This window comes from Pinus tabuliformis, chromosome 5_2, assembly GCF_031772625.1.
Source record: "Pinus tabuliformis cultivar Carrire ecotype Pingquan chromosome 5_2, CPIR1, whole genome shotgun sequence".
NCBI lineage: Eukaryota > Viridiplantae > Streptophyta > Pinopsida > Pinales > Pinaceae > Pinus > Pinus tabuliformis.
The window spans coordinates 374,244,286-374,258,248 of NC_142306.1; the positions used below are offsets into that span (position 1 = coordinate 374,244,286).

Consider the following 13,963-nt stretch of genomic DNA (forward strand, 5'->3'; position numbering starts at 1 on the left):
CTTCCTCCCTGTTAATATAGCTCAGCTGTGCCTATAGTGCGCTCTCTTGCTCTTTGCTTTGCTGCATTAGTCCATGCTCTTCAATCCTTTCCTGCACATCTTCTAACTTCTTTTTAGCCTTCTTTTTGTTCTCCTCTGGTTCTTGGTAACTTTCTTTGGCCCAATCCTTTAATGCCTTCTTGGTTCTTTTTAATTTGGTTTCCCAAATGAAACATGGTGAGCCTTCCACATGCTGGCTCCATGTTTCCTTGACAATTTCTCTGACCACAGGGATCTGATTGCATAGAGGACTATATTTAAAAGGGATGGGGCCAAGAGGACAGTGGGTTTCCAAAGTTAGGGTGATAGGATTGTGATTAGAAGCGGAAGTACTGAGGATGTTGGTGTATCCTACAGAAAAAGTTGAGAGGAGCGAGATGTTAACTAGAAATCTGTCTAATCTTTCCACTATATTGCCACTACCAATCCTGCGATTGCTCCAGGTATATCTGCGATTTTTGGGGATGATATCAACTAAATCATGATCTTGAATAATGGCTTCCATGCGATCTCTAAATGGATCTGGAGCAAATGTGCCTCCCCTTTTTTCATTTGCATGCAATATCAGGTTAAAGTCGCCTGCAACTATGATATTTGGATTTCTTTCCCCATCAATGCTATTCTCCAAATCATCCCAGCAAAATTCCTTCTCTATAATGGTTAGGGACATAAACATTATATATGACCACTGCCTGATTACCTGTTCTGCTGTCAAGAGTAGTTCTGATCCAGTTCTGATGGGGATTTGCAGCAGTACAAATCCATTTGCTGTTGTCCCAAATGGTAACAATGCCTCCCGAGGCTCCTCTAGATTCGCTAATGCTTCCCAAGTATTATTTCTGCTGATCTGTATTTTTTTTCATTTCATGCTGATCTTGTTTGTATCAACATTATTTCTGGTTTCTCAGTGTAAATTAGATCTCTGAGGGCAGCTATTTTTGAGGGGTGCCCTAGACCCCTGCTGTTCCATGAAAGGATTTTCAACATGGCGCTTTGGGCGTGTGGAGAGGTGCTCGCCTCTCTTGATCTTTTCCGCTTGTCTCTTTCTCTTGATGTCCAAGGATGAAGGACTCTATAGGAGTTTGTGTGCCCATTGCTATGTCCTTTTGGGCGTTTTCGTCCCTGTGTTGTTTAGCGGATTTACTGCTAGGGCCTGGTTTTTTGAAAGTATCGCTGGATGCTCCATGTTCTTTAGAGGAGCTTCTAGTAATCCTTGATGGGTGGGGTAAGAGAGGAGATGGTTTGAGGCTGAAGGGAGACAGGGGGCTCAGCGAAGGGGGTGTCAGGAATGGAATCATTAGAGGAGAGGATAAGAAAGGGGTTGGAGGAGGAGGGGAGGGGAGGATTGGGGAGGAGGGGTTCAGAAGGGGTGAGAGAGGGGGAGGAAGGACGCTGAACAGAAGGACCAGGATTGCTTGAGTCCTTGGAAGGCTTGGGGGGGGGGGGGGGGGGGGGGGGGCTGATTTCTTCTTTTTAACAGGTTCCCATTTTCCATCTTGTTCTTCATTCTCTGCATTTACAATTTTAGTGCATCTGTTAGCAAAATGCCCGTATTCGTGACATACCTTGCATTAAATGGTATCTGCTTGTAGTCTAGTTGCTGTATATGGCTCCAATCGTCCACCTTTAAATTTATTGCTTCCGGCAATCCTCGACCTAAGTCCACTTCGACACAGATCCTTGCACAGGCTTGCATGTTGTCCTTGGGCTCGCTACGATCAATGTATTTGCCAACGGCATTCCCTATGGCCCGAACCGATTCATCTCCCCAGCAATGGAGAGGTAAGTGTGGGAGACGGACCCAAACTGGAACAGCACTAGGGATATCCAGTTCTGGATCGAAATATAGGGTCCATTTGTTGAGGTAGAGACCCCTGGAATCCATGAAATACGGCCCATTTCTGAAGATCAGGTCCTTGTTTGCTTTGGATTCGAAGTGGAATGTGTAGTACCCTCTTCCACAAAATCTGATTGATATCTTCCCTGAGATCTTATCTGTCCAATTTCTTTCGACCCATTTCTGAATTGTTCTTGGCGAAGGCCAGAGGCCTGTGAATTGCCCTATGAGTCCTTTCTCGGCAAGAGATAGTGCTGCCATGCGAGGAAGGGTTGGAGGCAGCTGAACTTCCTGAAGAATGTCAAGTTTTTTAACAAATTTCGAAATTGCTGGTCTGGGGCGCTGGGGAGGGAGAGATTTTACCAGATCCGAGAAGGCTCTTTGAGGATCGTGATCCTCCTGAGGCGGATCCGGAGGGGCCATGGCTGGGGCCAAGGCCCAGGCCGCTGCGCTGCTCTGCTGTGGTCGATCTCCTAGGGTTCAGGTGCGCGCGGCTCCAGCAAAATGCGATTGGATCCAAGAACTCAAGTTGTTTATTTTTGAAACTTTATATAAATGCTTAATTTGTAAGCGAGGGATAGTTCATAAGCTAATATTATTTTTGAGACTTCTTGTTGTTGATAATATGTATATTAAACACTATTAATACATTGAATAATTATTTATCTAATAATATTATTATAATTAAATAATATTATCAAATATAATATTAGTACATGTCCCTATCCTTTGGTCCAGTATGGTTGGCTAGTCTAATTTAGCCGTTTCATGGTCAATTATAGCCGTTGGTCCAGTCTAGTTGCCCAGTCCGATATAGCCGTTTCCAAGTCAAACTTAGCTGTTGGAAGATCTGCTCTCCCTATTTAACATGCAGCCATGATCTGGTTCTTCAACTTGTCCTGACGATGAACCACACTCGTTGGTTCGAAACGCGTCGACAAATGTATTATAATGTGATTTACGTCGAAAAATCTTCTCATAAAACTTGATATGGATCACGTAAGCCTCAATTCAACAAATGAATATTCTTGTTAACTAATTTATTTCAATATCAACTTTATATATAAAGAGAGAATACACACACACACACACACACACACAGATATATATATATATATATATATATATATATATATATATATATATATATATATATATATATATATATATATATATATATTCTACTAAGAATAATAAGAGGTAGTTGCATAATCCATTCACTTCTTAGTAGAAAATTAATATTTGACATTTAAAAAATATTAATAATATTAAAAAAATTGAATTTGAGTCATAAATAGAATATTTCGATGCCTTTGTATATATATAATCTTATTATGTGGAGAGGTGTTTTGCAACTCAGTATAGGGGATTACTATAGACATAACGTATGTATGTCAATATTTTTAAATGTTGAAAAAATATACATAGAAAAGAATAATAACAAATGTCATCTTCATATGTTTTAATTAATATTCAAATAAAAACATATATAAATTTAAAATGTAAAATGTAAGACATAGAGCTTGATTAGAACAAATCGGTCTGTCTATAATGTAAAGTTAACATATTATTATTTCTTTAATAAGTTATTTCATTATATATTATTATTGATATAATAATCAATAATATTAATTATTAATTCCAGTATAGTATAACAATAATAATCTCTACTATAAGTATTATTATATTAGACCTTACATATATTATTGATTACATAGAGTGACAATTCTCAATCATATGGATGGAGGGGGGAGAGAGAGAGGGAAAAAGAGAGAAACAGAGAGTGGGAGAAGCAGGCAGGGAGAGGTCGGGGGGGGGGGTGGTGTTGGAAAATGTAACTATGTTCGACCTTCATTAATGTATTTGTGTCATCATGTAATGTCTATCAAGTGATGGGACCAGGGATTCATAATATTCGAAGATATAGGTATCCAAACATGCTAAATTTTGTGTAAGTTAGTCTTAATGGAAAACTTTGATCTAGGTGTCAGTGCAGTAGGCCACATGAGCAAGTTCAGACCCTATAAGTAGGTAAGCACTGGTGTGAAATGATGATGTGGCATGAAGAGTAGGTTCTAGGTGATGTGGCATGCCAACATGGTGTGGTGATATGGCAAAATTGGTAAGGATAATTCGATGTGGAAGTTAATGCGTCACCTTTTGTGGTAGGTGATGTGGAATACAGAGGTCCAAAAATACAAAATTTCAGAAAATGAGCACTTTTTTTTTCATATTAGGATAAATTCAAAGGATTTTAAAAACTCAGATAATTGATTAAGCAAAGGTTTTACTGCGTGGACTCAGTTTATGTGGTGTTGTTCGTAAGGAAAAAGGAGTGCCGGGGTGGTTCTAAGGTGGAGGCCAAATGACACACTAGGTACTGTGGCAAACAAAGTGGATGTTTTGAATCCAAAATTACAAAAATCTAACTTTTTGGTCACTAGATAATTTTCAAGTTTTCTTCAATCCAAATGTTGTGTTGGCAGGTGAAGTGTTTTACAGGACCTAGATGGATTCAAAGGTTTTTAGATTCTTGGAAGAATCTATAATTTTAGAGATATAGAAAAATTCTATAACAAGGGATTCTTGGAAGACACAAATCTTAATAAGAGTGGCAAGCTAACATATTCCATTGAGGAGGTAGCCCTAGGAAATGTTAACATGTGGGTAGGGAATACCATGTGTGTACCACATATAGATGATGTGGCATTGTATGATGGGGACATAGGAGAAAAGGATGGCCATGTGGAAATGGCATGGATGTTGACATAACGCTTGGGAGTACATATTTTCAAATGGGCATATCTTTGAGTCTACAGCTTGAATTTTGATAAAATTTATATTGTTGGAAAGCTCTTGGAGAGAAAAGGACGATGGTGATCTCATAAAGGAGTCTCAAGGTGGATGTTGGAATATGAATTTTGACAACCCCATCTTTATAAAGTGACCTTGGAGATCATGTCTAGACACTTGTTCCCTCAAAAAGGCCTTGAGTGGGTTGATGTTGTTACAACTCTTAATTTAATTGTAGTTATGTTATAATTTAAAATATTTAGACTACCATATATTTATAGGTGAAATCTAAATATTCACCCATCCTTAAATTAGTTTCAACTTTGGATTACTAGATAAGTATATCGTTATAGCTATATAGTATAAGGTGGTTATTCTTAATTTAATTATTTTTGTGTCGAGAGGCATTCTACAACCTTGTATAGGGGAGATGTGTAGGCATAATGTAAGTATGTCAATGTCTCCCCTCACAATATAGGGGAGATGTGTAGGCATAATGTAAGTAAGTATGCCAATGTCTCCCCTCACAGTATAGGGGAGATGTGTAGACAAAATATAAGTAGGTAAGTATGTCAATATTTTTTAAATGTTGAGAAAAATATATATAGAAAAAAAAATGTCGGCTTCATATGTTTTATTTAATATTCAAATTAAAACATATTAAATTTAAAATTTAATGTAAAGTAAAATGTAAAATGTAATGCAAAATGCAAAATGCAAAATGTAATAAAATGTAATGTAAAATGTAAGTCACTGAGCTACCAATTTCATCAGAAGAAATTGGTATGTCTATAATGCAATGTTATCATACTATTGTTTCTTTACTAGGTTATTTATTTATATATTAGTATTTGTGTAATAATCAATAATATTGATTATTATTATTCCAGTATTTATAATAATTGTCATCTCCATTACAAGTATTATTATATTATACCTTACATATATTAATGATTACACAGAGTGGCAATTCTTGATCATATGGAGAGAGATATAAATAAGGACATAGTTAGATAAAGATGGAGAGATGGAGAGAGAGTGAGGGAGAAAGGAGAGGAGAGAGAGAGGGAGACACAAAGATGGAGGGGGGAGAGAGAGGAAGAAAGAGAGAGAGGACTTGAGAGAGAGATGGAGATAGGAGAGGGGAGAGAGGGAGGTAAGAAGAAAGACATAGAGAGAGAAAGGTGGAGAGAGAGAGGGGGAGTGACAGGGGAGAGATGGAGAGAGAGTGAGAGAGACAGGAGAGTGGGAGAAAAGAGAGAGAGGAAAGGGGAAGAGAGAGAGAAGGAGAGGAAGAGAGAGGGATATATATATATATATATATATATATATATATATATATATATATATATGGAGAGAGAGAATGTGTATGATTAAGGGGTGAGAAAGAGAGAAAAACAAGGAGATATGGAGGGAGATAGAGATATGGATGGAGGGGGGAGAGAGGGAAGAAGAGAGGGAGGGTGGGAGAGATAGATAGGTTTGGAGAGAGTGTGTGTTTTTGTTTGGGAGGGGTGAGAGAGAGACAATGAAGGAGATAGAGATATAGATGATGGAGAGAGAGAGAGAGACATAGCCAAATAAGGAGAGAGAGAGAGATGGGGGAGAGAGGGAGGGGAGAGAGAAGGAGAGAGGGATGAAGATATACATATAATTGGAGGGGGAGAGAGAGGGACCAAGAAATAGATATACATAAAAAACTACATATATCATATAGTATTTTGTAATATTTAATATTATTAACCATATGTGAAGAAGAAGTAAGGCTTTTACTGAAGGTAAAATAAGTTGGATTTAGAAAGCCATGAATATTTTGGGTTTTCACTAAAATAGATGCATTGATTTCAGTGTATATGTTTATTCCTAATCCTATTTGATTTATTGCATTAGATGCATTGATTCTCTGTAGTTGTTTATTTCTAATCATATATGATTGCTTGCACTATATGCATTGATTTCACTGTAGATGATGATTTTTAATCCTATTTGATTGATTGCACTAGATGCATTGATTTTAGTGTAGATGTTGATTTCTAATCTTATTTAATTGTTTGCAAAATATGCTTTGATTTCAATGTAGATGTTGGTTTGTACTCCTTTTGGATTGTTTGCACTAGATGCATTAGTTTCATTGTAAATGTTGATTTTTGATTTGATGTAACTAGATGTATGATGTACATTAATTTCAAAGTAATTAGATTAATATTGTGCATTGATTTCAGTGTAAACACAAAAAATTATTGGCGACGTGCATTGATTTCTGTGCTATAGTAATTCAACCATAAATAAAATACTTGAATTTTCATCTTAATTAAATGTTCACTCGCCTGAAAATTTTGCTTCTTGAAACTGTAAACTACTTGTAATTGAATACTTTCTTATTATTCACATTTTCCATCATTCAACATTGTTAGCTACTTTGCATTGAAATGAAGTAATAGAAAACAACTGCCATTGAAACGTGGAGTTTAGCGCTCCGAAAGTCACAATGATTGACTTTGGAGAAAACTTCTATTAATATTGGAGAGAAAGAGAGACAAGGTATGATGTTTACTACAACAACTTAAATTAAAGATTTGATTGGTCTACAATTTCAACTGCCCTTTTCATATGATCGATATGAAAAGATGGCAAAACTAATGGGTGTGACAATAAGAACATCAGAAGGAAATAATTTTAGATTAATCACAATAAAGACTATTTATAATTGACTACATTCTTATTACTCACATTTTCTATCATTCAACACTGCTACATTGTCACTTTGCATTCAAAAATTGTATTTCATTGTTCAAGTTATTAACAGTCTCTATCATCTCAACAAACTAAGGTAACTTAGCAAATTTAAAATAAAAATGACCAAATTAATCTTATAAATATTTAACATAATTAAAATGATGAAAATAATTAGATGTTCAACAAAATTTGTGAGACTGTGCATGAGTGAAACCAACCTAGATCCGTGTTAACCCCATATCTATCAAGCACCGAGAGTGATCAAATATCTCTCGAGAGATTTAATCCCTCTTGGCATTGGATATGATCCGGGGTTATGATAGATCTAGGTTGGCTATAGCGATAACTATATAGCTATGTACAATAAGGTAGTCATTGCTAATTTGATTATAAACTTGGGTCATTGGACAATCCATTTACAAAATTAGCAATTTATTTTATAATTAAATTTTTAGATAATCCAAATTTACTTAGACCAATATATTCAGTACAAATAAATAAATCTTATACACCAATTTAATATATCATTTAGCCATAACTTTAAAATTATATTATAATAGTTATTATAATATTATTCTTGAATATCAAACATAATACAAATTAAAATTACAAATTGGTTAAGTCCTTGTCATTAAAGTGACTTTATTATTTAGAAGTTACAAGTTGGAGTTTGTCTTATAATTAAGCTAACAGAAAATGATCTTTTAAGTATATAAAGATAGTACAAATATTCATAAACCACACAAAAATACAAATTAAAATAATATATAATTTTTTATTTTATAATAAAATTAATAATAAATAATAGTATGCTATTTTATCACTAAGCTGAGTGTTTTTTTGCCATTTCTTGATTTAAAAAAAATCAAATAGGTAAAGAACAAAAATTGACCTTTTTCTCAAAAGCAACTGAATAGTATTAAAAATTTCCATTAATAAAATAAAGTTCTTATATATCTTCGAGCGAAAACCTTTACGCAAATGGCTGATGTATATTGCAACTTACGTGCAGGCAAATGGAAAGAAAGATACCAATTTAGCTGAAAAGTTAAAAAAACCCAACTGAGCTGAAAAGGAAGAAGTAATAATGGCAAGCACCTTTTTAGAAATACATTCTTGCAAAATTGGCTTTGCCCAAACCCATGAAATGATGTTACCTCTATATTCACGCTTCAACTAACGCTTAGTCACCTTCCATGGTAATTGTGCATTTATCGAACAAGTTATAGTTTTTTATTAAGATTTTATGAAAATGGTTTTCATCATTTGATTTAATATTGTGTTGAGGAGGTGTTTTACCGTTTTAGTAGGAGATGTTGTTTTGTAATATTATATTTAAAAATAATAAATTAATATTTATATTAATAAGTTAAAAATATCTCATTAAAAAAATTATTGTTAAATTAAATAAATTATTTTCATTTTCATTTTAGTTTTATATCAATTTTATATAGATATAATGTAATTAAATGTAAAAATAATTTAATTTGTTTTTTAGAATAGGAAGATACATAATTTAAATATAAAGTTTTGAGGGTTAGCTTAATTAGTCGAGTTTTTATAGTTAGAGCATATTTGCTATTGAGAGGTGACGAGTTCAATTTTTCTCAACACTCTCAGGTTAGGCTCTGTGGTTGAGTTGACATGAAGTGATCTTTTCGACTAGATCTGTCTGGTACAAATATTTCTGTGAACACAATAGCCACTGATCTCCGAAGATCGTGAACCCCCCGAAGATATGTAATTTATTCCATTATTAATATAGAGTTGATATATAATATTTAATATCCCCATGGGGGTGTTATTTTGGATATCATGACCTCTTTGGAAAGTGTGCCATCCTCCTAGATGTATTGTCCTTGTAATGACGTGTCAGAGGTTGGTTGTGGAGCGAGTGAAGGATAACATGACGATCCGTCGATTTAAATTGGCAGTTATGATATTTGTTAGGTTGCGGTACGAGGTATGCGTGAAGGGAGGTAAGGGTTGTTCCTCATATTCCTTTATCTATTTTCAGCTAGTGAGATTTTGTTCCAGTTTCTGGTTTCAGGAGAGGCACAATAAGTTGTTATGTCTACTGGTGTGTGACTGGTTATGCCTTATTGTTATGGTAAATCTTTTAAAATTTGTCAAGGAATTCATTCCTCATTTGCTGGTTGGGGTTTTAGTTTTGGAAAGTTTGTTCTTTTACGTTACTTACTCAGTTTTTCGAGGGTAGATTCTCAATTATGATGTTTGTTAAGGTCCCAATCTCTGAGAGAGTCTATAGTTATTTGGGTTATTTTGAATTGTCCTCTTTGTGCTCTGTTTCACTGAGGTCTAATGTCTGGGTCTTATGTTCTAGGTTCTAGTTTAGCTATTCCATTTCAATTTGCTCAAATTATTCACAATTTATTGTTAGTTGGTAGTGTTAAAGGTTTTAGATATTATCATAGATCCTTTGTATCAAGTCCAGGTATTAAGGATGTTCATTATTTGTGATTGGGTTGTGTCATGTTTTGAATTGTGGGGAGCTTGAGAATTTCCTTGAATTCGCTCGTATGGTGCAGCATTTGGGTGATGACTTAGTAGTTCTCAAGTCAAGTGTTCAGTATGTTGTATCTCATCCCTTTTTTGGCTTTATAGGCATAGTTTCTTCTAGTTCTTTTTCTGAGTGTTCCTTGGTAGCTGCGATCATGCCTCCTAGGCAGAGAATGTGTAGTAGGAGGGGTGGCAGAGGCAATGTAGGAAGTAAAAGGAGCTAACCTTTTTCGTATGACTCCGTCACTACCTTATTTGATTTTCTTCTATTAAAAGTTAGGAAGGAAATTTTATTGTTGGAAAATAAAGAGATAGGGGGCCAACCTTATCTCTCAGACTCTGAGTTGGTGGGGGAAAATATGAGATGGGTTCTAGACCTTGGTAGATCTAAGAAAAGAAGGCTTCATTTTATGAATTTGATGTCCTTACACTAGCAAATGGCTACCCTACTACACCTTTAGTTGTTCATGTTAGGAGTTTAAAGGATGTTTAAAAAAAACAAAATTGCATAATTAATTAAAATTTTATTTTGACCCTAGAAAATAGGTTGATGCCCTGAGACTAACCCATAACGACCATGGATTATTCAACAACTAAGTTAGGATAGATAATTACCAAGAAAAATCTAAAAGACCAAAAACAAAATCCACTTGGAAGTGCTTGTTACCCAAGATATTTCACCACTAAAAGAGAATTTCCAATAGTACAGTATGTGCAATAATGAAAGAGGATGTACAAAAGTACAAAAGAATATACTTTTAGGTCCAACAACTGTACGAACTTGGCGTTGGACCAAAAGTGGGAACTCATATCAATGCTTACTTTTCTGGCCATATCTCATGTTATCGCTAACATATAATTCACACTGCCATGGAAGAATAAGGGCTTAAACATCTCCCCGTTCTTGACTCCCGTTCTGATTCATATCCATGGCCTTTATCATCTAAATATTTTGGGCAGTAGGTTTCAAACAGCAATACCATCTCTGAAATTATATGTGAAGCAGCGAGTTTTATTAGCCCCAATGAAAACCTTTGGAGGCAGAGGATATTTGGAGGTCATGGGGCGGTACCCTGCTTCCGATCCACACACCTGCCTTTATCGCAAACTCGATGGTATTCACTACCGTCTGGCTGCGACACGTGGCGCCTGCGAACTGTGGTTGTCCAGAACTAAGGAAAGCGCTCAGGCAGTCCAGCAATTTCTGATTGCACTGGACGTTGAGATAACTGCCAGAGCTTGTAATGCAATAGTCGTGATCCTTGCAGCAGCTGTCCAGCCCATCACAGGGAGCTTCGTTATGGCATCCAGTGTAAAACACTCCGCAGTATCGCCCATACCTTAGAACTGGGGCCTCTGCCATTAAATTACATCAATAGTCACATTCATTTTTCAAGGAAGACCTTCTTTGAATGGGAAAGAATTTGTGAATGATATTTCTAAAAAGCAGGACATCTATATGAAAAATTAGCCAGAAACTTACCAACAAACTAACAAAATCTAATACTCCATCACTTATTTAAATCTTTAGGAAAATCAAAATTAGTGATAAGGAGAATCTGGTTGAAAATGGAAGAAATGTGAATGAATCTCTAATAAACAAACCCACAAAAGAATACCCAAAAAGATATTAACACTAATTTGTTAAACTAATCCCTTAAACATCAGTAATCACACCTCAATTCCTTTTGCCTAACATCAACAATCCCACTTCCCACTTGAAACAAAATCTAGTATTCCATCCCATATTTTAATCTCCAAAAATTCAAAACTGAAGATAAGGAGACAGACCTCGGCAGAATTTCGACTCGCACCGATTGCTACAGTCCTCCTGCACTCCACCAATAACAACATAATTAGAATCAATTCACTGACATTCTATTGCTTGGCATGAAATAAGCAATTTATCTCACAGATCTATTAATTGAATTGAATGTTGTTATCATATTAATATATATTTTCAATCATTTGCTCTTGTGGTTTATCCTCACAAGTCTTGTGGTCCAGTTTTGGAATTTTATGTATACAAAATTGTTTCTGTGGTACGATTTCTCACTATAAACTTCCCACTCCTCGCAAAAACATTAAAGCATTCAAATATAATTACCAAATGTGAAGTGTCAGGAGAGCAGAGAACAGGCTGCAGGAGAAGAAAACAGAGCAGTAAATCCAATGGGCTTCTAATGGTGGCCATGTATCCTCAACTGATCTGATGGCCCATGGAAAATTTGGTGGTATAAATCATTGGAATGGCGTATAATGTTTCTGCTTTGATTGTGTTTCACGTCTCCTCCCTGGGTGCTTGGAAAAGAGCTTCCACCAATGTCTCTGAAATTGACTACGCATCCAACTCCTTTGGAAACTTCTGAACAATTTAGGATCTTTTTATCATATATTGAATGAACCGACCTAATATAAACCATATGGAAAAACATATATTTTTCAACGAAGTAAACCATGCGAAATGACCCAAACGTATAATTGCTTTCAGTTGACACGTGGATAGCCAGTAACCACATTTATGCTGGCCATCTGACATGGATACCATCTGACATGAGGGGTAGGGTAGGGTATATTTTCACTTGGGTTTTTGCTTGAAATTTAATTTAAAGTCGTTGTAACTTCAACTGTGAGAAGTGTATCGGTGTATGGTGTTATGATCTTCTTTGTTTTCAGCGGCTAAATATTGCCTTCTAACTTCAACGGTGAGAAGTGTATCGGTATATGGTGTTATGATCTTCTTTGTTTTCAGCGGCTAAATATTGCCTTCTCTAAGTACAGTTAGACTATTTTAGACTCATATCTCTTATGTTTGTTAGTTTTTTTTGGCATGCACTGTTGATGCCTATCAGTATGGTTGGGGCTTATTTTTGTGACAAGTTCTCCATCCCTTTGCATAGTTTCATTTATATGAGAGACAGTCTCTTCATCTATATGAGAGACAGTCCCTTAAATGTATTGGTACATAATGCTATGTTTATATTTCTGATATAAATACAATTATGCTTTTTTGATCTGAAAAAAGCTTCAATATTTTGGATAGGTTTTGTTTGAAATTTAGTTAAAAATCATTGCAATTTTAAAAAGAAGAAGTCTACCTAAATCGAATGTTTGTAAGTTGCTCTTTTAGATTTGCAATTTTAAAAGTGAGAATTCTACATCAATTGAATTGAATGTTTGTAGATTGTTTTTTAGATTTTTTAAATTATTAAATGGTGTATTTAAAAATATATTTTGAATAAATAAAAATAATAATTTAATCAGAAATTGTATTATCAATGAATTTTTATTTAAATTTTGGTTAAAAAAAATAAAAATTTAAATCTTAGTGATGTACCATGTTTTAGATCACTTATCTAAAAGTGAATTTAAATATGTCAAATTTTTAATTATATTAATTAATTTTGTGTAAAATTTAATTTAAAAATATTATAATTTTAAATTTAATTTATTAAATTTGTATAATTTTTATGGTATAAATAGTTTTTCAAAACATTTAATTTATTCATATATTTGAAAATACAATTTAAATAATGGAAACTTATAATTTCACCAATAATTATAAATTAGATCTTAATGGTATTTATTAAAAATATAAAAAAATAAAGTATTTAAACTTTTAAATATTTCATTTTTTCCATTTAATTTGAGTTTTTGGTTAGTTTTATATATATATATATATATATATATATATATATATATATATATATATATAGATATTACACATAAACTTGTTTATTTTGGAAGGGTTTTCAAAATTTCAATTTAATTATCAATGATTATTAAGTAGATGATATGGATTTAACTTCAAAAGAATATTTTACAATATTCTCAGTAGTAATCGCAAATCAAAGGTTGAGGTTTATCTTCAAAGTATTTATACTATTTCTAAGCTTTTAATTGAATTGATTAATTGAAAAAAAATTCATTTAAAAATATGTCATATGAACATAAATTATGTTTTTTTGGGCATGTGGTATTAGTAAGTCACGCTATTATCACAAAGCCTTTTTATTAAGGTGAGAGGTGCATTCTAAA

General features: G+C 34.2%; 1 protein-coding gene across 2 annotated transcripts; it reads right to left on the reverse strand.

The window, feature by feature from the left end:
• Positions 1–10,664: 10,664 nt before the first annotated feature.
• LOC149159017 (phospholipase A2-alpha-like) lies at positions 10,665–12,239 on the reverse strand. Of its 2 annotated transcripts, none has more exons than XM_089433432.1 (3): positions 12,033–12,239; positions 11,717–11,756; positions 10,665–11,272 (listed from the first exon to the last, which is right to left on the reverse strand). In XM_089433432.1, the coding sequence occupies exons 1-3, from the start codon at positions 12,117–12,119 to the stop codon at positions 10,941–10,943; spliced, it is 459 nt and encodes a 152-aa protein (XP_089289558.1). In that variant the 5' UTR covers positions 12,120–12,239; the 3' UTR covers positions 10,665–10,940. The 2 variants fall into 2 exon arrangements, with proteins under 2 accessions (XP_089289558.1, XP_089289557.1); XM_089433431.1 differs by having other exon boundaries at positions 10,725–11,281.
• Between the last annotated feature and the right edge of the window lie 1,724 nt (positions 12,240–13,963).

What these genes read in the sequence shown, in the direction of transcription:
- LOC149159017 (XM_089433431.1), bottom strand. Translation starts at nt 12,119, where the DNA reads ATGGCCACCATTAGAAGCCCATTGGATTTACTGCTCTGTTTTCTTCTC. An exon ending in CTCCTGACACTTCACATTTG is followed by an intron (nt 11,757 to 12,032) that starts GTAATTATATTT and finishes GGTGGAGTGCAG; the next exon opens with GAGGACTGTAGCAATCGGTG. An exon ending in CGAGTCGAAATTCTGCCGAG is followed by an intron (nt 11,282 to 11,716) that starts GTCTGTCTCCTT and finishes ATTTAATGGCAG; the next exon opens with AGGCCCCAGTTCTAAGGTAT.